The 22,324-nt window shown below is 41.1% G+C and overlaps 2 protein-coding genes across 2 annotated transcripts; both read left to right on the top strand.

Moving 5' to 3' along the window:
* The first annotated feature begins 207 nt into the window (after window positions 1-207).
* On the top strand, window positions 208-19,136 carry LOC149748617 (protein TASOR 2-like). The gene is given in 6 exon segments (XM_089916989.1): window positions 208-982; window positions 5,728-5,970; window positions 9,727-10,547; window positions 10,549-10,604; window positions 10,931-11,360; window positions 14,547-19,136. Coding segments are annotated over 6 exon segments (3,774 nt in total). The 5' UTR covers window positions 208-222; the 3' UTR covers window positions 16,011-19,136.
* Window positions 1,278-2,863, top strand: LOC149748618 (uncharacterized). The gene is made up of 3 exons (XM_089916988.1): window positions 1,278-1,585; window positions 1,900-2,187; window positions 2,502-2,863. The coding sequence occupies exons 1-3, from the start codon at window positions 1,300-1,302 to the stop codon at window positions 2,846-2,848; spliced, it is 921 nt and encodes a 306-aa protein (XP_089773114.1). The 5' UTR covers window positions 1,278-1,299; the 3' UTR covers window positions 2,849-2,863.
* Window positions 19,137-22,324: the final 3,188 nt, after the last annotated feature.

Below are 22,324 nucleotides of genomic sequence, written 5' to 3' on the forward strand. Positions count from 1 at the left end.
GGAGCTGCAGGCGGGCCTGCCTTCTTCATTCTCACCTGGTGATCCCATCTGAGTGACTCTTTTTTGGTTCTGTGTGTGCGTGTTTTCATATATATGGAGATAATATATGTTCATTAAGTGCATCCATAAGTCTTCTATTAATTGCTATTTAGATTACCATTTGAAACACTGTATCATATTTAACCATCCTGTAATTTTGTAATCTAAAGCGTTTTTTCCTGCATGTTTTTGAAAAAACAAGAACTTTGGGTTTTTAATACATGTGTATATATTTTAGGGCTGAAAGACTTGAAAGTTGAAGATGACATCTCATTGAAGGTGGTACCTATTTTACCTGCCCTTAATTGTGCCCTGCTGGAAGCAAAGAAATCATTTTCTGAAAAAGGAATCTGTCCAAACACATTAGTAAAGCATAATCTCCAAGAACTGTACAAGGTGGACAAAAGTCCTTCATTGACTGCTGCTTCTCAGGATGGAATTAAAGAGACTGCATTCTTTGGCAAAGTGTCCAGTGGTTTTGACTTGACTCCTCCAGCTGAAAAGTGCCCTTTACAGTCTTTAACTCAGTTGAGATCTTATTCTTCAAATCCTAATGGGTACATTTTGGAAGTATCTACTGCACTAGACTTATTGGCAGGCTGTCCTCAGTCTCCGTGTATTTCAGATGGAATTTGTGACGCTGGATTTTCTTTAGTTATGACTCCAAATGCTGAATTTCACGACTCAGCGGCAGAAGTAAGAAAAGAAACAGAAACACAAAAGAGTTCTGAAGAGATGTTTAAAGCAAGGCAGGGAGCTCTGGTCCCATTAAGTCCCGCATCAAATCTGAGAGTTCAGCGTAAGAGAAAAGCAGGCACGCTGCCCGTGGTACAGAGTAAAAGGGTGAAGTTGTGCCATCCCTTTCCCAGAAGAACTCGTGGTGGAGCAAAGAAGCGTCCAGACTCTCGCACAACTCTCAAGTTCCGTCAGAAAAGAGAAAAGGGTAAGCATGGTCTGTATGGATTTTCAGATGAGCAATTAGTAATAACTGTTGTGTGTTAACCCTGTTCCTGTGTGACCATCCTGGACTGTAGCTTGACAGTGTCCGTTAGCTCTCTCCAGGTGATCTGTGTGCATGCTAAAGTTGGAGAAGCGCTAATCTAGATAACATGAAAATCAAGAAATAGGACAAAAGCCCACCCACCAAAAGCTTGTATTTCACTTGTAAAGCTGCTCAAATCATCACTCAGTTATTTACTTACCTGTCTAAGAAGTACGGTATTTCAGATGGAATTTATTGATGCTGGATTTTCTTTAGTTATGACTCCAGGTGCTGAATTTCACGACTCAGCGGCAGAAGTAAGAAAAGAAACAGAAACACAAAAGAATTCTGAAGAGATGTTTAAAGCAAGGCAGGGAGCTCTGGTCCCATTAAGTCCGGCATCAAATCTGAGAGTTCAGCGTAAGAGAAAAGCAGGCACGCTGCCCGTGGTACAGAGTAAAAGGGTGAAGTTGTGCCGTCCCTTTCCCAGAAGAACTCGTGGTGGAGCAAAGAAGAGTCCAGACTCTCGCACAACTCTCAAGTTCCGTCAGAAAAGAGAAAACGGTAAGCATGGTCTGTATGGATTTTCAGATGAGCAAGTAGTAATAACTGTTGTGTGTCAACCCTGTTCCTGTGTGACCATCCTGGACTGTAGCTTGACAGTGTCCGTTAGCTCTCTCCAGGTGATCTGTGTGCATGCTAAAGTTGGAGAAGCGCTAATCTAGATAACATGAAAATCAAGAAATAGGACAAAAGCCCACCCACCAAAAGCTTGTATTTCACTTGTAAAACTGCTCAGATCATCACTCAGTTATTTACTTACCTGTCCAAGAAATAAGGTATTTCAGATGGAATTTGTGATGCTGGATTTTCTTTAGTTATGACTCCAGGTGCTGAATTTCACAACTCAGCGGCAGAAGTAAGAAAAGAAACAGAAACACAAAAGAATTCTGAAGAGATGTTTAAAGCAAGGCAGGGAGCTCTGGTCCCATTAAGTCCCGCATCAAATCTGAGAGTTCAGCGTAAGAGAAAAGCAGGCACGCTGCCCGTGGTACAGAGTAAAAGGGTGAAGTTGTGCCGTCCCTTTCCCAGAAGAATTCGTGGTGGAGCAAAGAAGCGTCCAGACTCTCGCACAACTCTCAAGTTCCGTCAGAAAAGAGAAAACGGTAAGCATGGTCTGTATGGATTTTCAGATGAGCAATTAGTAATAACTGTTGTGTGTTAACCCTGTTCCTGTGTGACCATCCTGGACTGTAGCTTGACAGTGTCCGTTAGCTCTCTCCAGGTGATCTGTGTGCATGCTAAAGTTGGAGAAGCGCTAATCTAGATAACATGAAAATCAAGAAATAGGACAAAAGCCCACCCACCAAAAGCTTGTATTTCACTTGTAAAACTGCTCAGATCATCACTCAGTTATTTACTTACCTGTCCAAGAAATAAGGTATTTCAGATGGAATTTGTGATGCTGGATTTTCTTTAGTTATGACTCCAGGTGCTGAATTTCACAACTCAGCGGCACAAGTAAGACAAGAAACAGAAACACAAAAGAATTCTGAAGAGATGTTTAAAACAAGGCAGGGAACTCTGGTCCCATTAAGTCCCGCATCAAATCTGAGAGTTCAGCGTAAGAGAAAAGCAGGCACGCTGCCCGTGGTACAGAGTAAAAGGGTGAAGTTGTGCCGTCCCTTTCCCAGAAGAATTCGTGGTGGAGCAAAGAAGCGTCCAGACTCTCGCACAACTCTCAAGTTCCGTCAGAAAAGAGAAAACGGTAAGCATGGTCTGTATGGATTTTCAGATGAGCAATTAGTAATAACTGTTGTGTGTTAACCCTGTTCCTGTGTGACCATCCTGGACTGTAGCTTGACAGTGTCCGTTAGCTCTCTCCAGGTGATCTGTGTGCATGCTAAAGTTGGAGAAGCGCTAATCTAGATAACATGAAAATCAAGAAATAGGACAAAAGCCCACCCACCAAAAGCTTGTATTTCACTTGTAAAACTGCTCAAATCATCACTCAGTTATTTACTTACCTGTCTAAGAAATAAGGTCATTCAGTTTCTGAACTGTCCTCGGACAAATTCGAGTGGAAGAAGAGGATCTGCTAAAATCAGGCACACTAAGAACAGATGGCAAAAACTGATAAGTGATAGCCTGAACGTGTTTAAAGAGGGGGGGAAGTGCCTGGACTCTCCCAGAACTAGAGCATCCTGGGGCAGAATTTCTAATCCTTTGTGTGTTTTAAAAGTGGTCGTCTGGATCCTACTACAGACCTACTGAAACAAGGTCCAGTGGCCTCGAGACATATATATTGAAACAGTTCCTCAAGTGGTTTTGTTGCCCCCTGAAAACTGAGGGAGAATCAGCGTCCAGAGCCATTTAATGTTAGTCAAATGCACTTCAGTGAACAGAGCACGACAAATAACACAATTTTGGCTTAGAGTCATCTCAGATTATGTGTGGTGTATTTTGTTTAAAACTAGGGAACTTATGCTCTATGACCCCTTAGCGAAGAGGTGAGCAGACTTGGGCCAAAGGGTCCCTCAGGCATTACCTGTTGTCTCTGTACTTCACTGTGCTGGCACAGGTGGGCGGCTGTGACTGAGGTCCGGCCCTTCACAGAAAAAATTTGCCAACCCTATCTATAGTATTTTGAATTTTAAAATTCTGATGCCTAAAGAAGAAACACTGGAGGTGTGTGGATCCCCAGGATCCTAGATAATTAAGATTTTACCCTGTGGTTTAACAAGTAGTTATTTCTGGCCAATTATAGTTTGAGAAATTGTGTGTGTGTGTGTGTGTGTGTGTGTTTAGGAGGGTGGTAGAAAGAACGGCAGTATGAAGCAGCAACTCACACTCTACATTTCCTCACAAATTCCAGGCCAACCATATTGGGTTTCTCTCTATATGAACCATTTTAAAGGTATTAAATAAATTACCTATAATTCAACATATATGTTGTCACTGTTTCTCAAGTGTGCTAATTTCATCCACTATAAGAAATATGTTTTAGGGATGTCCCTGGCAGTACAGTGGTTACAACTCCACACTTCCAGTGCACAGGGCACGGGTTTGATCCCTGGTCAGGGAACTAAGACACAACATGCCACAGAGTGTGGCCAAAAAATGAACAACAACAACGATGTGATTAAACCAGCCAAGATGACTAAATATAATACCACAAAAGCTCAAAAAAAAATAGAAAAGAAATACATTGTATATTGTAGTCCAGTACACACAAATTCATACATTACTGAAACAGAAATTTCAGGAAGCATTTACCCTAACTATGTGTAATACAATCTGATATCTTCTGTTTCATTTAACAAAGAATTCTGGTTGCAGCCCATTAAGTTTATTTTATAATACACCCATGGGTTATTGCATGCAGCTTGAGAAACATGTCACTGAGTGATGCAAATAAGCAGGGCAGTCCGTGCAGGGTCACCTGTTTCGTGTTTCTCCTTTTCCTCGCAGGACCTAGGTTGTGAGAGATGTTCCCCTCCCGCCCGTGCAGATGTTACGCTTCCCCTAGTCTTGATCATCTCATCTTATTTTCTTTCTCTTCTTAATTTAGTCTTAACAGTTTTCCTGCTTGACTTATATTTTGCCTTTTTTTATGCTAAAAATTTTAGAAATTGTAACCAGTATAAAATCAGAAGTCTTACTCTAAAAACAAAACTGCTGCTTTATTGCCTTTGATAGTTTAGTAGGGAAGAAAATAATTAGACCCAGGGAAATGTACAACATTAAGAGAGTCTAAAAGCTTTTTTAAAAAACCGTTTATTTTTCTAACCTTCAAAAGAATAAAATGAAACTGGTCTCTTTTCTACATTTCACTAATAACCATCACATTCTGAAACTGTTTAATATATTTTCTGTTCTCAATCAATTAGAAATAGTATTTCCCATATAACGTGATTTTAAAATATTTGCAAACATTCACACGTGTGATTATTTTATATAGTCAATGGGGAAAACGTTTTCACAGGGAACATTTATTAACATTTTTTTTTAACTCTTAAAGGATTGAAACACTTTCTGCGTGTGATACAAGCAGGTTGTTAATAGTTTTTTCTCCTCATGTGCCCCCACCTTTAGTTCTTTCCTTCCTTCCCTGCGAGAAGTAAAGCTGAGCATTTTGTAAGAGAAATGAGCAATTATAATAGATTTATAGGAAGTTAAATCAGAAGAGGACTTTCTTCAATGTACCTTCCTCTGTCTTCTCTTAAGAGATGATTTTTCAGGCAGCGTTAAAGCTTTGATATTTAGGTGTAGTGAAGGAAAATATGTAAGATGGCTCTTTGTGAACCTACAGTCTCTTCTCTACAGTGTGATCATGGTTTTAACCATATGGCTTTATGGGAGCTGTGTCGCTTTTGTGTAAATTGAATTATCCGTCACCCTGTGCTGTGAACTAGCATGTTCAGCCTTACCTGCCACATCAGTCAGCAAAGATTATGGAATCTTTTTTAAAAATTAAGTCATGCCTTGTTTCTATAAAGTTATTACTCTGATATTTTTCTCCTAATCCTAATTAGGGATATAGACCAACACTTAGCAAGTTCAAAAATCTTTTAATGAAATACCCCCAATTTTATATTTTATTCCCCATTATTAAAGTTTCCCCCCCAAAACAAATCAAAGGAAAGCTATGCTGATAAATATGTGCGCCCCCTACCCCTTAGAAAACGGTGTCTTTTCTGCATAAGGTGCTGAAGTGCTGACTGCACAGTTTGTACAGACAACCAAATTGGATTGGAAAAACCAAGAAGCTCCTATTTCTAAAGATGTTCCAGGGTCAACGAATGCTAAAAGGGCAAGGAAACGAGAGACATCTCCAGTCAAAACTGTTCCAAGGGCTGAGCCACCTGTGAAGAATTCTCCACAAAAACAGAGGGAAAATATAGTAAAAGGCAATCAGAATCCCAGAATCAGAAAGCAGCCACAACCTGGTAAGAAGTCCTCTTCCTGTAAATTTCAGCACCGTAATACAGACTAATCGAGATTATAAAGTAGTATATTGAAACAGTATAAGATCAGTTGAAATCTGTCACGTTCTTGTGGTCTTCTTTAGTTCAGACACTGACAGGACAAGTAACTTGGTTTCCCATTGTGAATAAGTAAGAAAGTGCCAAGATTCATACCTTCACTAAATAGACCCTACTTTTCATTCTGCAGAAAGCCTGAACATGAACTGTTTAGCAGAGTTAAAGTATAAATGGCCTTTTTTAAGGACTAAATTCACAAGCAAGTAGCATCTGGCAGTATTTTTCTGGACCATAATCAGTTATAGAAGATATTATAGGTTTGTCCAGAGGGAACTGTAAAGACATGGTTCAAAGCAGTCAGTAATCTCGAATCCTGTATTTCACTTGTATTTTTTCTTGTTTTTTTTCGGTACGTGGGCCTCTCACTGCTGTGGCCTCTCCCGTTGCGGAGCACAGGCTCCAGACGCGCAGGCTCAGCAGCCGTGGCTCACGGGCCCAGCCGCTCCGCGGCATGTGGGATCTTCCCGGACCGGGGCACGAACCCGTGTCCCCTGCATCGGCAGGCGGACTCTCAACCACTGCGCCACCAGGGAAGCCCCTGTATTTGGTTTCAAAAGGCATTAAATTAATTTTAAAAGCAGTTTTACTTTTCTACTTCTACTTGTGCGGAAGTGAATAACCAAGTCTCCTTCTGTGAGCCAGCAGCTGACTGCTGGTTCCGTGTTCCACCTGCTGGAACCTCCTCGTTGCTGGCACGTTCCCTCATCACCGCGGACCTCACTTTTCTCCCAGCTCCATGTCCCTCTTCACACCCGTCTCTCTGAGTAGAGTGCAGCTCCACCAAGCTGCAAAATCTATACATTTTACAGTATCTTCGGTATTGAGTCCTACTGTGTTGTATGTGTGGTGGTGTGTTTTGTTTAGAAAAACCTTCATTTCCTCATATCTCTGTATTTCCATCAGTTTTCTGTCTAATCTCATGATTCTACTTTCTCTCATCTACCTTTAGGTTTTTTAAAAGCCTCAAATTTAGTGGAATTCAGGGAAAGAAACTCTTGTTGGGGTGATGGTATTATGGATGAGCTTGGTTTTTTCTTTCCTCATTGTTTAAAAAAATTTTTTCGGCCACACCTTGCAGCATGTGGGATCTCGGTTCCCTGACCAGGGATCGAACCCCCACTGCCTGCATTGGAAGCGCAGAGTCTTAACCACTGGACCACAGGGAAGTCCCTTTCCTCAGTTTCGTTAATGTTGTTTATGGCTGAAGATTTTTCTGAAAGCTCCTCAGTCATATCACCGTACAGCCTGTAGAGAGTCATACCCAACACAGCCTCTCTGCTTGTCTCCCCAGGCAGTTACGAGGTGGTCTTACCCACGGGTGCACATTTCTCTCCTGCCGTTTCCCAATGCGTGCCTTCCCTGCCAGGCACATGGTGCCACCCACACGAACCACGCCTGTTGTCACTCCTGTGCAGTCCCCTCTGCTCAGCTAAGTCCACCCGGAGTCATTTCCTGATGCTCTGATCTGCACTCATTTCTCCTTTTTTTTCCATTTCTTTTTTGGGTTTTTGAGAACGTTAAAGAGTTAATTCATACTATTTTCCAATCATCTGGTGTGTCTTGGTCCTGTCTTTCCAATTAGTTTGTAAACAGGATGAGTATAGATACATACATAATGCATTGTATTCCCAGCCTTGTCATTAGAATTCCTTGTGCTGAATTGGCTTCTATATACTTGTAGGCTAATCGATTAGTGGGAGGAGGTGTGCAACTGGGCATTGGCAGAAAAGTGAGCCCAGAAAATGAAGTTTCCAGAATGGGTATTCAGAAATAGGGCGATTTGTATTGCAAGTGTCTGTATATATTGTGCAGCCACATTCCAAGTTAAAATTTTAAGATTACCACCTTTTAAATAATGTGTTAATTTTTTCTTTTATTTCTTAATCACCCATGCTAATCCACTTCATTTCTTTTACTTGAAATATCAGAGTTTAAGAAGGCTCAATCATTTTGTTACTGAAACTAATGGTTTTCTGTCCTTTTTAAAGTTTTCAATATAGTTTTTATTTACTGAACTCTTTAATTTTTTATAATTTATTTGGCATCATTTTATCTATATTTCTTAAAAGAGATAGATGATCAGTATTGTATTTTTAATTAATTGAAAACCTCTAGCAAGTCAGTTATTAAATGATTTACCTGAAATGACACATATGAAAATGAACCCTTTTTCTTGACTCAATACAGTGTTCTCTAGATTCGACCTTCCTCATAGTGATACTCAGTGTAAGAACCATAGTATTTAAGGATAGAATGAACTTAGTGTCAGTAAACACATCAGATCCTAAAATGAATGTGTTTCCAGTACACCCGGAGGGTTCACGAGACAGCCCTCTTTGGGCCACTTTCTCGTACCTCACCCCGTTGGGCTTTGATATTTTAAATAAAAACTGGGCAGTGGTTGATTAATTTTACCCTCCTCACCATACACACGCTCTTGTCATTCTGTTTGATGACCTCATAGGCCAGAGTTTTCTCTGTAAATGTACTGTCATTGGGCTTTGCAGACAGGTTAGTAATTTATTTCAGACCTGCTACTGCTAATTATAAAGAGGAGCACAGTTGGCTTTTCTGTCCATCCAGCCACCTGCTACAGGGACTCACTGCCCAGTATTGTTGAGAACTTTGTCCTTCACGATAATCACATTTTAAAAGGCTGAATCAAAGTCCTGAGAAGGCAAGTAAACCACCTGAGAATGTTAGTTTTCTGACCGAATGCCAGTGGGTAGATTTGAGTACCTGCTGTAAGGAGAATTATCAGTAGATGAGGAGATTTGCTTTTTTGCAGATAGAATAGAGAGGAAATGTTTTTAATGCAGAAACTGAAGTTTTAAAACTTGAAATTAATTGGCGATTCTGAATATTCTTACTTTTCTCATTTTTTATTTGTATCGTAACGTATTATAATTAAACATCAGTACGGTTAAAAATCATCTCTATTTTGAACTTAGGTGGTTCCTCTAATAACTTGCCAAGGGAAATGATTTCTAAGAAAGTACATTAACCTTCTATAATATACACTTTAAACTTAGAAATTCTTAGATTCTCACGAGATTGTAAGCTCTCTGAGGGCAGGAGTCTTGTTTTCTTGTTTTTGTTTTTTTCTCTTTGTATATTTCTTTAGCTGAGTAGTATGCCTTGTGTGTAGGTCAGTACATGCAGGTTTTTTTTGTTTGTTTGTTTTTGTTTTTTTGCGGTACGCGGGCCTCTCACTGTTGTGGCCTCTTCCGTTGCGGAGCACAGGCTCCGGACGCGCAGGCTCAGTGGCCACGGCTCACGGGCCCAGCCGCTGCGTGGCATGTGGGATCTTCCTGGACCGGGGCACGAACCCGTATGCCCTGCATCGGCAGGCAGACTCTTAACCACTGCGCCACCAGGGAAGCCTGAGTACATGCAGTTTTGAAGGGTGATTTCTTTTTAAATTAATATGCACATTCCTTAAGACTTGTTCCTTGGTAAATACATTATAATACATCAGGAAGTTGGACAAGACCTCACTCTGGTAATAAAAATTTAACATACAATTTATGCAACATATCAAGAGGTTTTTCTTGAATATGTTGACTTAACTGTTGATTTTCACTGAACCATAGGAATATGACAAAGAATTAATTCTATGGAAATCAAGTGTTATGTGTCTTTTTTTCTTTTATGCTGAAGCCAAAGGAGAAACTTCTTCACAGCTTCAATCAGAAATTTCAGATGGTCGAGAAGATGTTATTAGCATAAGTACAGCTCAACCAGAAAATATCACAGTGGCTCCAGAAGACCCACCTGAAAACTCCATTGTCAACTGTGACTCCCAGGCCCTAAATATGTTGGCTGATCTTGCATTAAGCGCTGCTACCTCTACCACACCATCCTCTGAGCCCAGAAACTTGCCCTGCTCCTCTGAATTGCCACAGAACGATGTTTTGCTTTCTAAAGAACATTCTTTGCGTGGTACATCAGACCATGAATATCATAGAGGAGTTAAAAGTCAAAAAGGTGGACCGTTATCCAAGCCCTCCTCTGATAAGGGTAATCTGACATCAGACCCCACGGTCAGCCAGGAGGAAGAAAGCTTGGTTGCTGGCATTCAGGCCCCTGCAGAAGCCCAGTCAGCACTGCCCGAGGAAACCCTAGAAAGTTCCGACGCAAGCCAAAGCTCTGTCGTTGCTGTGGAGCATTCCTATGCCCTGCTCCTTGCAGAACATTCAAAGAAGCATCTACAGCAGAGAGGGGCCCCAGGCCCTGCGTTTGCCAAGAATGGCACTAAAGGCCCTGAAGCGGGAACCCCAGTGGGGAAAGTGATGCCATTTCGGCATCAGCAGGTCACCTCCCCACTGCAGCAGCTTTCCGAGGCCCCAGCGCTCAGGCGCAGGAGCGGGGTGCTGCCCTCCAGCCTGCAGGACTTCTGCCGCTCTCGTGCCGTATTCAGCTGTGACGGCTCCTTTAAGGTCACTTTCGTATGGGAAGCAGATTACGTGTTCAGCTTAGACGGCAAGTAAGTATACCAACAACCCCCTGGAGAAGACTGTAGTCAGAGCACTACACGGGTGAGTGGGAGTGACCCTGGATGAAAACGGATGAACTTTTCTGTTGAGATAAATGTAGCGAGAAGGGATACTTGTGCTAAACTCTGGGGAGGGAGAAGGAAGTGTGTAAAATCCAGTAACTTGGGAATAATACCAAGCAGATTCACTGTAATCATTTGTTATATCAACTTCATTTTTATCTTACTCATTGTTTCATGTTCATGTAATTTTTAAAATAAAAATGAACACAAAAACTAAGGTTAATAATTAAGGCACTTACTTATAAGATAATCAACTAAAATAGTCATTTTCAATGATTTTGGTTTCTTCTTTCTTTAAAATCTCAGGCCTTGGAATACTGATTTACCAGATACCATGGAAGAAGTGAAGCTTTTACTTCATATGTGGGTAGCTCTGTTTTATAGCAATCAAAACAAAGTCATACAATCATCCCGAAAAGTAGTAGAACACAGCAACCCAGCAAAATACGTGTGCATAAATAGCACGTTAGAATCGTTTGAATTCAGTGAAATTGAAGAGTCCTCCGGTGTGGAAAGGTGCTCCGTAGACCCTCTGTTGGAGACTAATGAGGCTCCCAGAGGTCCTACTGCCAAAGTGTCCTTCCCAATCACTGACCCCCTGCTTCCTTTCATGAAACCACCGCCTGTGAGAGGCTTGGAGCTTTGGGTGCAGAATGAACGGAAAGAAATGTTTGCAACAGCAGGTCATCCAGAGACCCCAGAAAGCCAGAATTTCATCTATTCCTGTAATAATGAGGTAGGTCAAGCTGAATACTGTAAATGCTGGTGTTATTTTTGAAGAAATATTTTTTGTACGTAAAATCACATTCATAACAAGGCATTGGTTTCTTTTAGGAAAGTGGATTCTCTAGCTATGTAAAGGATTAGAATGCCAGAAACTTAGTTTACAAAGTCTGGATTGTCTGCAGGTGGAGCTTATCTACCATCCTGATTGAAGAAACAAAAGGAGGAAAAAAATCGTAGGCCTCAGATGATCTGGGAGCCAACCATAATTATGTAGCTTTTCAGTTGTATGATTTGGGGCAAATTACTTGTTCTCTGAGCTTATTATCTTTTAAAAGAGGTGAATAATACTTATTCTGTTTACCTATAATAGTGTTTATGGATCAAATGCAGTAATAATAAATATAAAAAATCTTTGATAAACCTTAAAGGAAACTAAAATTGAATATATTAAAGAATATTTTTAAAAACAAATCCTGAGGGCTTCCCTGGTGGCGCATTGGTTGAGAGTCCGCCTGCCGATGCAGGGGACACGGGTTCGTGCCCCGGTCTGGGAAGATCCCACATGCCGCGGAGCGGCTGGGCCCGTGAGCCGTGGCCGCTGAGGCTGCGCGTCCGGAGCCTGTGCTCCGCAACGGGAGAGGCCACAACAGCGACAGGCCCGCGTACCACCAAAACAGAAAACAAATCCTGAGACAGTAAATAAAATGCCAGACCTCTCATAGTCTGCAGATAACTGTTTGTAAATATGAAAAATACACTTTGTTTCATTTCACTGTTCTCAACTGATAGGACGGATAATCGAATTTTTTTTTTTTTTTTTGCGGTACGCGGGCCTCTCACTGTTGTGGCCTCTTCCTTTGCGGAGCACAGGCTCCAGATGCGCGGGTTCAGCGGCCACGGCTCACGGGCCCAGCCGCTCCGTGGCATGTGGGATCTTCCCGTACTGGGGCACGAACCTGTATTCCCTGCATCGGCAGGCAGGCTCTTAACCACTGCGCCACCAGAGAAGCCTGATAATCGAATTTTAATTGGAGCAAATTAAAAAGTTGTATCAAGGTTCTAAGTAAATGGATTGACAAAATACCTGCCTTTTTAAGCTTTCAGAGCAGATTTATTACAGAATAATTTTACATGGGTTTGGGCACCTTCAGTGCCTGTGTTAACATTGAGTTTCTGTACCTGGGCTTCCGTGGGGATTTGCAGGTCCAGGGGTGAGCCTCAGAGGGTCTGTGAGTGTCTGCAGATGCTCATCTTCATCAGAATGAAGACTGGCGGAACGCTGTGGGCCAGAGACTGGTCTGAGCCCTTCACTCGCATTAGCTCAGTTAATTCTCACACGGCCGGGTGAGGTAAGGACCGTGCCACCCATCTTATAGGTGAGAAGACTGAGGATGGAGAAGTACAGAATGGCCTGGAGGCACATAGTAAATTGTCCGGCCAAGACTCAGATCTGGACACTCTAGCTGTTTCTCAGTGTCTAATTCTGTGGATGTATTTATGTATATATATGCACATATGTGTGTGTTTATATGTGTACACATAAAATATATGTTACGTGTGTATGCGTTCTTTTTCTGAGGATGGGGTTCATAAATTTCATCTTATTCTCAAAGAGATACATAAAATCACTACCTTAGAATAAGAAAGTATTTATGTTTAGTCAGGCAGATTTTAATTATTACATATATATTTATACACACACTAGTTTCTTATAAAGTATTTTCGGTCGTGGTAATATATATTAACTTACTTTAGTAATGTCCAATTAGGAATGATTTTCTTGCAAACATGAAAGAGTATTAAGTAGAAAGTAGAATGTTAAAATTAACGATTCCTAACACTTTCTATAGCATATACTTAGAAATATGTTTCCGTCATCTTCTTGAATACTGTACCCATACTTTAAAGGTGCACACACCTTTAAATCCTGTACCACTCCCTATTCTAGGGCAAACTAGGATTATCAAAGTTTTCATTTCACTAAGAGCACAGGCATGGTGAGATTCACGACTATGGCCCAACATTATCAGCCACAGTACGATTGGGAGGGTCATAGAACTGTTCTCAGAATGAGTGTGCCATCAAGAGTTTTCTACGCTTTGTATCTGGCCAGTCGTGTCCCCTTAAAACCAAGTCTCAGCTCCTCCCTGCCAATTGCTCAGGTCAGTGTCTTTCTTTGACTAAGGCAGAAATGTTTTTAACAAGAGATTTGAAACACAGGTCCTGACTTACAACACGACTGCTTCAAAATCTGGCAGGAAATCTGTGGCCGTAGTGTTCCAGAGCTACAGGTGTAGGTCAACTGTATGGTCAATCCACTTTACCATATTCTGAACAAGACCATTCTTCAGCCTTTAAAGAAAAGAAGAAAAGAAACAGCCTTTTTATGAGGTTATCAAAATTGTCCAGAGGTATTTCTGTTACTGTTTATGCTAAATCCTTTCTGGTACTGTTTAAATCAGTCCTTTTAGTTGAGTTTATTAATGCAAGCTGCACTGTGTTTTCTGCTGCTTTGTTGAATAGGGAGGTATTAAAATGAGAGAGAGATTATGTCCAGTTATAAGCTAAGAAGACAGCTAAGGGGTAAGGGACTTTTATTTAACAGGATAGAGATTGATACCTTGGGAAAGCTGCTTATCAGTGTATTCTGAGTACAAGAGATAATAATTAGTGTTTCCTCATGGGAACATTCCAGATGACAGTGCATTTATAGTCTAATTGAAAGCTGGTGTTTAAAATAAGTTATTCTTTGCTTTAAAGATTATCTTTTAATCTTACTAAAAATAATTTAAATTAATTGAGCACTTTTTCCTCTACTGCTGCATTTCTGAATTAAGTGATGCTATTTAGCAAACAGTCTGCATTTTCAAGTCTTTAAATTGCCAGTGGTCTAGCCACTTTTCTTCCCAAAAGTCCATTAAAAAAAAAAAAAAACACAAGGCTGTGCAACTAAGAAAGTTTTGGAGTTCTCGTGTGTGTGTATTTAGATAAAACAAATTCCTATTTGGGGGGTATTTTAAGCCTAAGAAGAGAGGGATTTGCTTGATCTCTACCCTATGAAGATTCAAAAGAACAGAGCAAACTAAAATTGATCTTTGTCTGTTCTGTTCTTCACATATGTAAATGCTTGAAAAAAAGATCTATTTGGCCCCTGATTTTTTAAATTAATTTATTTCTTTTGCTTTTATCATTTCAGATAACTGGGGGGAAAGCCGAACAAGAGTCATCAGATAAACTAGAGACCTCTAATCTGGTGCTTTCTAGCATTGGAAGTACCCAAACTAATGGATCTTCTATTCCTGCTGAAGATAAAACCTTTGAGCCACTTGATGGCACACAGGTGACATCTTATAATGATACTGTCACACAGTCCACATTCGCCAGGACTTACGATGGGATCAGCAATCCGTCAATGATTTTTCAAAAGTCTGTGTACAGCACCCTTGAAAGCAAAGTTGATGTTTTTCATGCAAAAATGCAAACAAAAACAGGTGCTTTGCAGGGCTTTATCCAGCATAGCAGCCTTATAATCAAAGAATGTCAGTCATCCTTGGAAGGGGAGGATGATACGGAGTATGTAGTGATTAATCTGGAACGAGTTACATTCAGTTTTGAAAAAAATGCCTATGCACCGATACAGACAGAAGTTGTAAACAGAGCTGATAAACCTACACCCTTTAATGTGGAGTTGATTAAACAAGTATCACCTGCTACAAGCCTTAGACATCCTGTGTCCGCATTTGAAAAGACACAGGGTCTTAGGGACGTTCCCTCTCTGGCAATGTCAGGACAACAAGGCGCTAAGTACCTTTGTGCCTTCTCAGTGAGTAGAGAGATACTTGCTAAAGAAATGTGTTCATTACAGAAAGGGCAGGCTGCTGCAGGCTCACCATCGCCGTCTGATAATTGCCTTGTAACAGAGGCATTATCACTAGTTAAAAGTTCTAGTTATTTGTTACCCAGAGAAGAAATGAAGCTCTCTCAAGAATGTTTTCTGTCGAGCCAGAGTCTCTCCAGCATCTCTTCGGAAGACACTGTAGAGTCGTCCCAGCTTGAAGAAGTAGTCTCATCGTCAGCTTCTGATCCCTTGGAAGAAAAAGATTCACTTGACTGCATCCCATCAGTGAGGAATGCTTCGGATGGCTCTTCAGAACTAAAGAATGACAAGAGTGGTCTAAACAGTGAACATATGAGTTTTGAAACATTTAATTCTGCATTTACCAAACAAACCAGCCTATCTGTGAATAGAGAGGAAGTCAGCCTCGAGTTATCAGAGGAGGATTCTGACCTTGACCTCACTCTCACCATATCACCGCCCACGAGTCCCTGGGAAGAAGCATCCGCTGGTGAGATGGAGCAGCAGCAGGAGGCCCCGTTACCCTGCTTAGAGCTTCAGGAGACAGCGGAAGAAATAATTGAGCCTGAAGAGGTGCCTGATGTGAACTCTGCTGATCACACGTCAATGAAACCACGAGAAAGTGAGAGAAAAGGTGATAACTTACAGACAGTGGCTTTCATACTTTCGAAAGAAACCTGTGCCCTTGAGGTTGCAGAGGAAGTTCAAGTTGGTTCAGACTTCTCCTTCAGTTGTTTTTTTTTGTTTGTTTGTTTTTTGTTTGTTTTTGTTTTTGTTTTTCCCCTCCTTCAGTTCTTTAATTAAAGAAGTGTCACCAGCTTCTAGTCCTGACTGCCAGGTACCAGGTGAAGAAGCACAGCCAGCTTGGGCTGTATTTCCAAGTAGTTTTAAACTCTGTGATGCACACTATGAGAAAACTGACAGATCCTCCCAGGTTGAAACAGTAGATTTGGCCATAACAGAAAAAGAAAATTCTTTTGTTGGTCCCACCCATCCAGTGGGACAAGATAACTTAACTCAGATATAGAAGGAAAAATACCAAAATTTAATAACGATGATATTTTGTGGGATTTTAATTTTATTCTTTATGTTTTCCCTGTATTTTCTACAGTCGGAATGACTACTTTTACAGGCAGAAAAAAATAATAATGATTAGTTTTGTTTTTTTTTTAAATCAAAGTAAGAAATCAGCCAGGTTATTACAATTCATTGTCCAACTTCTTACCTCGCCTCAGCCATGTAAAACGGGGGTTGACCGAGACTTGGAAGAACCACCCAGACTGGCAGTGGCAGCATGGTTGTGTGAATGAAATGCAATGACTTTTCTCCGGTAACTTGCAGAGGAGACCTAATAAAAGCATCTTGAATAAGGTCATTACCCCTTCAAAGGAGGAGGAAGGCTGTGTCATAGCCTGACATGCCTATTTCTAGTACTCGCCTTTGTGTGAGAACAGCATGACTGGATTATCAGCAAAAGAATCTTAGGAAAAGGCCCTGCCAATAAGGAGTCAAAGTCATGTGAAAGGGTCAGAGGAAGAAAGACCAAGGACTCAGTGTGGGAGGGACTTCCCAGACATACTGTACAACAGACAGAAAATAGGCACCTTCCTCACCGTCACGAGGAGTAATTCACATCCTGTGACATTGCTTTCTGTCCTTGATTATCTCAAATACAAGAAAATATTATCAATCAGCCTTTCTGAAAAGTACCAATACCAATGATCCACATTTCCTTTTCCTTCATTTGTCTGTTAACAGTGTTGATGTAAACCTTCCTGAAATAGAAGCCAGCACATTTCTTAAAATATTTTTTTGATGAGTGGTGCTCCCCACTTTCCCTTTCCTATTATTTCCCATGCCTCTCACAAGAAAAAGAAAAGAATTCAAAATTTTTTCCCCAATTGATCATGCTTTGGTTAGCGGGGGAGTTTTAAAGCTACCTTTCCCAATTTGGGTTATTTCCATAACAAACAAAAAGAACTATATTGCCAGTATTACTAAGAACATGCATAAAAGGATGCTTAATCCGTTTCGATAAGCTATTCACAGGCATAAAGAAACATTCAGAGAGGTTAGTCATTGTCATGAGAAGCTCAGGAAAACTATCACTTTCAAATGCAGTATTTAGGACACACTCCCGTGCATTGAGTCATCCCTCCAGCATTTGCGGAGCTGCCACTGACTAAGCAGAGGGGGTTGGCCGAAGGAGCTAGCCTTGTGTGACATGCCAGCCCAGGCCTGCCGATGAAAAGCATGTAGAAGGACATCGTGGAAAATTCCTAGGTCCTGAAATCCCAGCGCCAAGTAAGGGGAAGTTGCAGAGGTTGCAGTGCGGGTGCACAAGAAGGAAGGCTACAGAAGTACAGCACAGAAAGACTTCCAGGGCCCACGCTGCCAAAATGAGGCCTGGAGAACATTGATTTGCAGAGCAGCAGGACCGATGCCTTTCGAGATAGGGTACAGTGTTTCTGGATGCTGATGGAGCCTCTTGAAAGGTAGATCAATTTCTGGGGTCCCTTTTAGGGAGACTCTCACCCCGGGCAGGCTGCTGACCATCACCGCTGACCTGAGCACAGCTATATACAGAAGGATGACACCAGGAAGCCTAGGTCTGTGCCTTTGGAAAGAAAAGCATCACACTCAGAGAGTCTGGGGAGCTTTTATTGATATTAAGCAACAGATTCACAGGTGTCAATATAATATAGAAGCCAAACTTCATTTAAAGTCTATAACTGTAGGAAAGCTTATATATGACTTCCAGATCCTCACAAATCCATTTGTTTCAGAAAAGATTCTAAAGAAGAAGTCTGGAAAATCCTTAATTAAATTTTGGGATTTAGATGATGATGGGATACAGAATAAAGGAGGTCTCACAGATCTTTGGGGTTGATCGGAGGAAGGCCACATGGAGGAAGTGACTTAGGAATTTTCTTGTGAAAGTTTTGTTTATTTAGGGGCGCTGCTGGTTTGGCATAAATGGGACTTTCTCAAGTATCACTAATGAAATAACTAACCTCCATTCTATGAGTGTTTTCACCTGCAGTCCATCTGCTGCCAGGACGGAAGACAATGTAGCCTACATGCATAGACATTTTCCCCAGTAGGTAGCATCCTATTTATGGAATAGTTCTTGGTTATTTTATTTTAAAGACGGAATTATCAATTTTGTATTTGTCCGGGTGATTTAACTACAGCTTACCTAGACATCGGTGATGCCAACAACAAATGAGTATTTTCCCTTTTCTTTGAAAACCTTTGATTTATATGAGAAGACTGTTCTGTGTACCTCAGTGTTCTACAACTTGGGGGAACATTTTTCTTCGTGTTTTACACATTGCCAGAATGTCTGACTTTGTTGTCTGGCTTTGTTCACAGCAGCACTGTAGTTTTCCATTAGTTTTGGGTTACAGTGTTCAATATTATTGTTTTAAATTATTCTCATTTTAAGCAGAATAGCTTCAAAGCTATTCATTGAAATTAATGATAAAAATAAGGATTTTACAAGTGTGCTCAGTTGTAGCAAAAATAAGTCTATTTTAACCAGTAGCTTTGTTTTTGCACGTTAAGGTCAGAAATGCACATGTAATGCATGTTGGAGTCTGTTTTAAAGGTTTTACCACCTGTGTAAAAACTAACATCTTCAATGGTTTTATCTGCTGTTATTCATGCTACACTACATAAACATTTTTTTCCTAAATGGTACAAATTTATAAACTGTCATTTTCACTTACTCAGTTTTTGTAAACAGCGTACTACAAAAATCAACCCTCTGAGGAAGAAATAATCATTTGTTTATATTAGAAATAATTTCTACACCAATCTTTAAAACTCAAAACCAAGCAAAAACATTGGTAAGATACATAGTATCTATTTGGAACAAAGGTTTTTGTACCTAATTTGTTTCATTTTAATAAAGACAACTAAAAATCATTCAACTGCTTCTGCAATGATTTTATAGCAAATATTAAATTTGTAAGAGAATGTTTTACAGCACTTTAAATTTTTTAGGCCATTTAGCAGAATAAGTAGCTTCCAAAAGAATCCTACCACTTACCTCACTTTGGCCGCCATCTGTCAAGCCTCATCCCCGCAGGCCTGCCCGGTGCTTTCCCCTCCCTCGTGCGGTGCCGAGCAGCAGGCTCCAGCAAGAGGACACCTCACAACTCTCCAGTTGGCCCTTCCAGGGGGTCATGTCAGCCTGCACAGGAACTTCCCTCAAAAGCCATTTATCTGCTTTTAAACTCCCCCTACAGAACCGAAAGTGTTCCTTTCCCCTCGGTATGTTCTTAGGAGGAGGAAGAATGACTGAGTTTTAATTCTTACCCTAGCTCTTGCTTAGAGACCCACTCAGCTGATCTTTACCCCAGGGATAAGAATCTAATAGGACCATAACTGTATTCGGTACACTGAATTAATCTGAAATTACTACGGAAAAGGAAAGTACAGCGCACCTGCCAGCCGTGCTCCTCCCCTGAAGGACCTTCCAGCACCCACGAGGCCGCCCGTTCTGTAACTGAAGGCTTAGCCAGGCCACAGAGGAGCAGGCGCCTCCAGACTGAGCTTCTGCAGAGACTCTGCCCTCATCACCTTTGTGCCCCGTTGGCCTGGCACAGAAATGTTGGTTGTTCCCATAAATATGCCGAATGCAGAATATGAAGGCATCCTGGTACTTCCTTCGTACTACTAACCCAGCTTGTGCCTCCACCTGCGTTAACGGCTCACAATGCGAAATATTGCAGGAAAAGAGGGGAAAGGCCTGCTGGAATTTTAGATAATCTTATGAAAAGGAAGCAGTTGTTTTCAACCGGGGTGATCTGGGGTTGTCACGCCAGGGAGGTGCATACAATGTGCGGGACAGCCCACCTACAACAAAAAATTCTTTGGCCCAAAATGGACAGTATGAGATTGAGAAAGCTAAAGTAATCACTTGGATAATCGAAGTTATTATTACCCTAAATCCTTTAACAGATTGCCTACCTTAGTCTATGTCCTTCAGACTCAACTTTAAAAGAGAATACAGTTACAATGTCCTCATTCCTCCGACATAAATGACAGACTCAACTATAAAAGAGAATACAATGTCCTCGATGTAAATGACAGCACATACAGTGAGGCTTGTAACAATCAAGGGGAAAGGAGTTACCACTAAAAACTGTCTGTCTACAATCTGAATTAAATGAAAATACTGGGACTTCCCTCGTGGCACAGTGGTTAAGAATCCACCTGCCAATGCAGGGGACACGGGTTCGATCCCTGGTCCGGGAAGATCCCACATGCCACAGAGCAACTAAGCCCGTGTGCCACAACTACTGAGCCCACGTGCCACAACTACTGAAGACCACGTGCCTAGGGTCCATGCTCCGCAACAAGAAGCCCAGACACCACAACGAAGAGTAGCCCCCACTCACCACAACGAGAGAAAGCCCGTGAACAGCAAGGAAGACCCAACACAGCCAAAAATAAAATTAATTAACTTATTAAATAAATAAATATATTAACGCACCCATTCCACCGGATGTCACTTACTCCCTGATGGGAACGAATCCTTGTTCTACACCACTACTAAGGATATCTAAGAGAGTCTAATAATTATATTGTACCAAGAAGTAATTCGGGGCCTACTCACAGTGAAGCCAGATGGCAGCACTCCACCAACCACTAGGGTCTTCAGCACTCTTCCCCAGCATCCGTTTTCAGCTCTAGTGAAGGAAATGAGCAGCTGTGTCAAGGCCAGTACAATACTTACTAGCTCTGAATTGTCAGGACACAAAAGACCAACAAGAGGGAGCTGGTTTCCAGAGTTTGGCTTTATTTTGCAGTACAGAAATCATCTGGAGCCATTGTGAGACAGACATCATTGAAGCAGAGGCTCTGTCAAATCAATACTGCGTTGCAGCAGCTTGGTCCATTGAAGAAGCCCCACCTGGGATACAAAAGAAGCTTCTACGTTTACCTGCTTTATGATAGTTTCTTTCCCCTCCGCTCTCATCAAATTTATTAGATTAAAACACCGCACACAGGCTTCCTCCAAAATGACTCTCAAAGTCTGGAGTTCGGTTAGACTTGGAGGCCCACATAAACCCAGCTTGTGGCTATGCTGCCTGGGCACTGTTCTAACACTTGATGTAAATGTAAAGGGGTGGGGAGGAGTGAGGGATACTGTCCCCAACGATGGAACATTCGATTCCGTATCTCCTTAATGTCAAGAGGACAGATGGCACGCAAACTGTACTGACACAGCTCTTGAGCAGTAGAAGCTCATAACTGCAAAGGCTACACTGATTAAAAGATACAAATACTGTATCAAGTTCTCTGTATCAGTATCACAATGTTTTAAAACTGATCCTTCACTAGAAAAAGCAAGCCAGTATTGGTTAAATTGAACAGAATGTGGGAACCTGCCAATTCTGAAGAGCCACTCCATGAAAACAAGTTAATACATGATATTAGAAAGGGGAAGAATATTTACTGGTACAGTGCTCTGCAATCTCTCAGCTTTGATTACAAAAGCGGGCCTTACAATATTGATTTCATACAATATGCATCATTTGCCAAATTTTAAGTTTGTCCTAATTCTATATACAGACAATCAATCATGCATGAAGACAAAGACATTTTCAGACACGGGGAGACTTAGAAATTTTACCTTCCACAGATTCTTTCTGAAAAAGTACTTGAAATTGCATTTTGGGGGGTGGGGAAAAAAGAAGAATTCTTGAAATAAGAGGACCAGCACCCAACACACAGTTGGATCCAAAATTTCAATAATTTGAAAATAGTTCCATGATAGTTATTCTGCAGAAGACCTAAAGCAATTTGTACAAATTATGGGACTCCAAGAAGCATGTCTTCAACAAAAATGTAAATTTTCTTTAACAAACGATTGATTAAGAAGTTGGATGATCTTAGAAATAAGAAAACATAGGGTTTCTTTTTATTTCTTTAACGTGAAGAGAAAAGCAATTGGCAGCTGCATGGAGGGAAAATAGGTGAAAAGTCTCCATGCAGACATGCACAAACTAAAGGTAACATGGTTTTGTGCAACTGATCTAAAAAAAAGGGAGAGAAAATCCATTGGTCCTTGAAATTTGGAACATTCTAAAAATGGCATAGATTCA

The sequence above is a fragment of the Delphinapterus leucas genome, chromosome 8, assembly GCF_059928025.1.
Source record: "Delphinapterus leucas isolate spDelLeu-1000000601 "Yukka" chromosome 8, BTC_Dleu_Yukka2, whole genome shotgun sequence".
Taxonomy (NCBI): Eukaryota; Metazoa; Chordata; class Mammalia; order Artiodactyla; family Monodontidae; genus Delphinapterus; species Delphinapterus leucas.

What these genes read in the sequence shown, in the direction of transcription:
- LOC149748618 (XM_089916988.1), top strand. Translation starts at nt 1,300, where the DNA reads ATGACTCCAGGTGCTGAATTTCACGACTCAGCGGCAGAAGTAAGAAAA. An exon ending in CCGTCAGAAAAGAGAAAACG is followed by an intron (nt 1,586 to 1,899) that starts GTAAGCATGGTC and finishes GATTTTCTTTAG; the next exon opens with TTATGACTCCAGGTGCTGAA. An exon ending in CCGTCAGAAAAGAGAAAACG is followed by an intron (nt 2,188 to 2,501) that starts GTAAGCATGGTC and finishes GATTTTCTTTAG; the next exon opens with TTATGACTCCAGGTGCTGAA.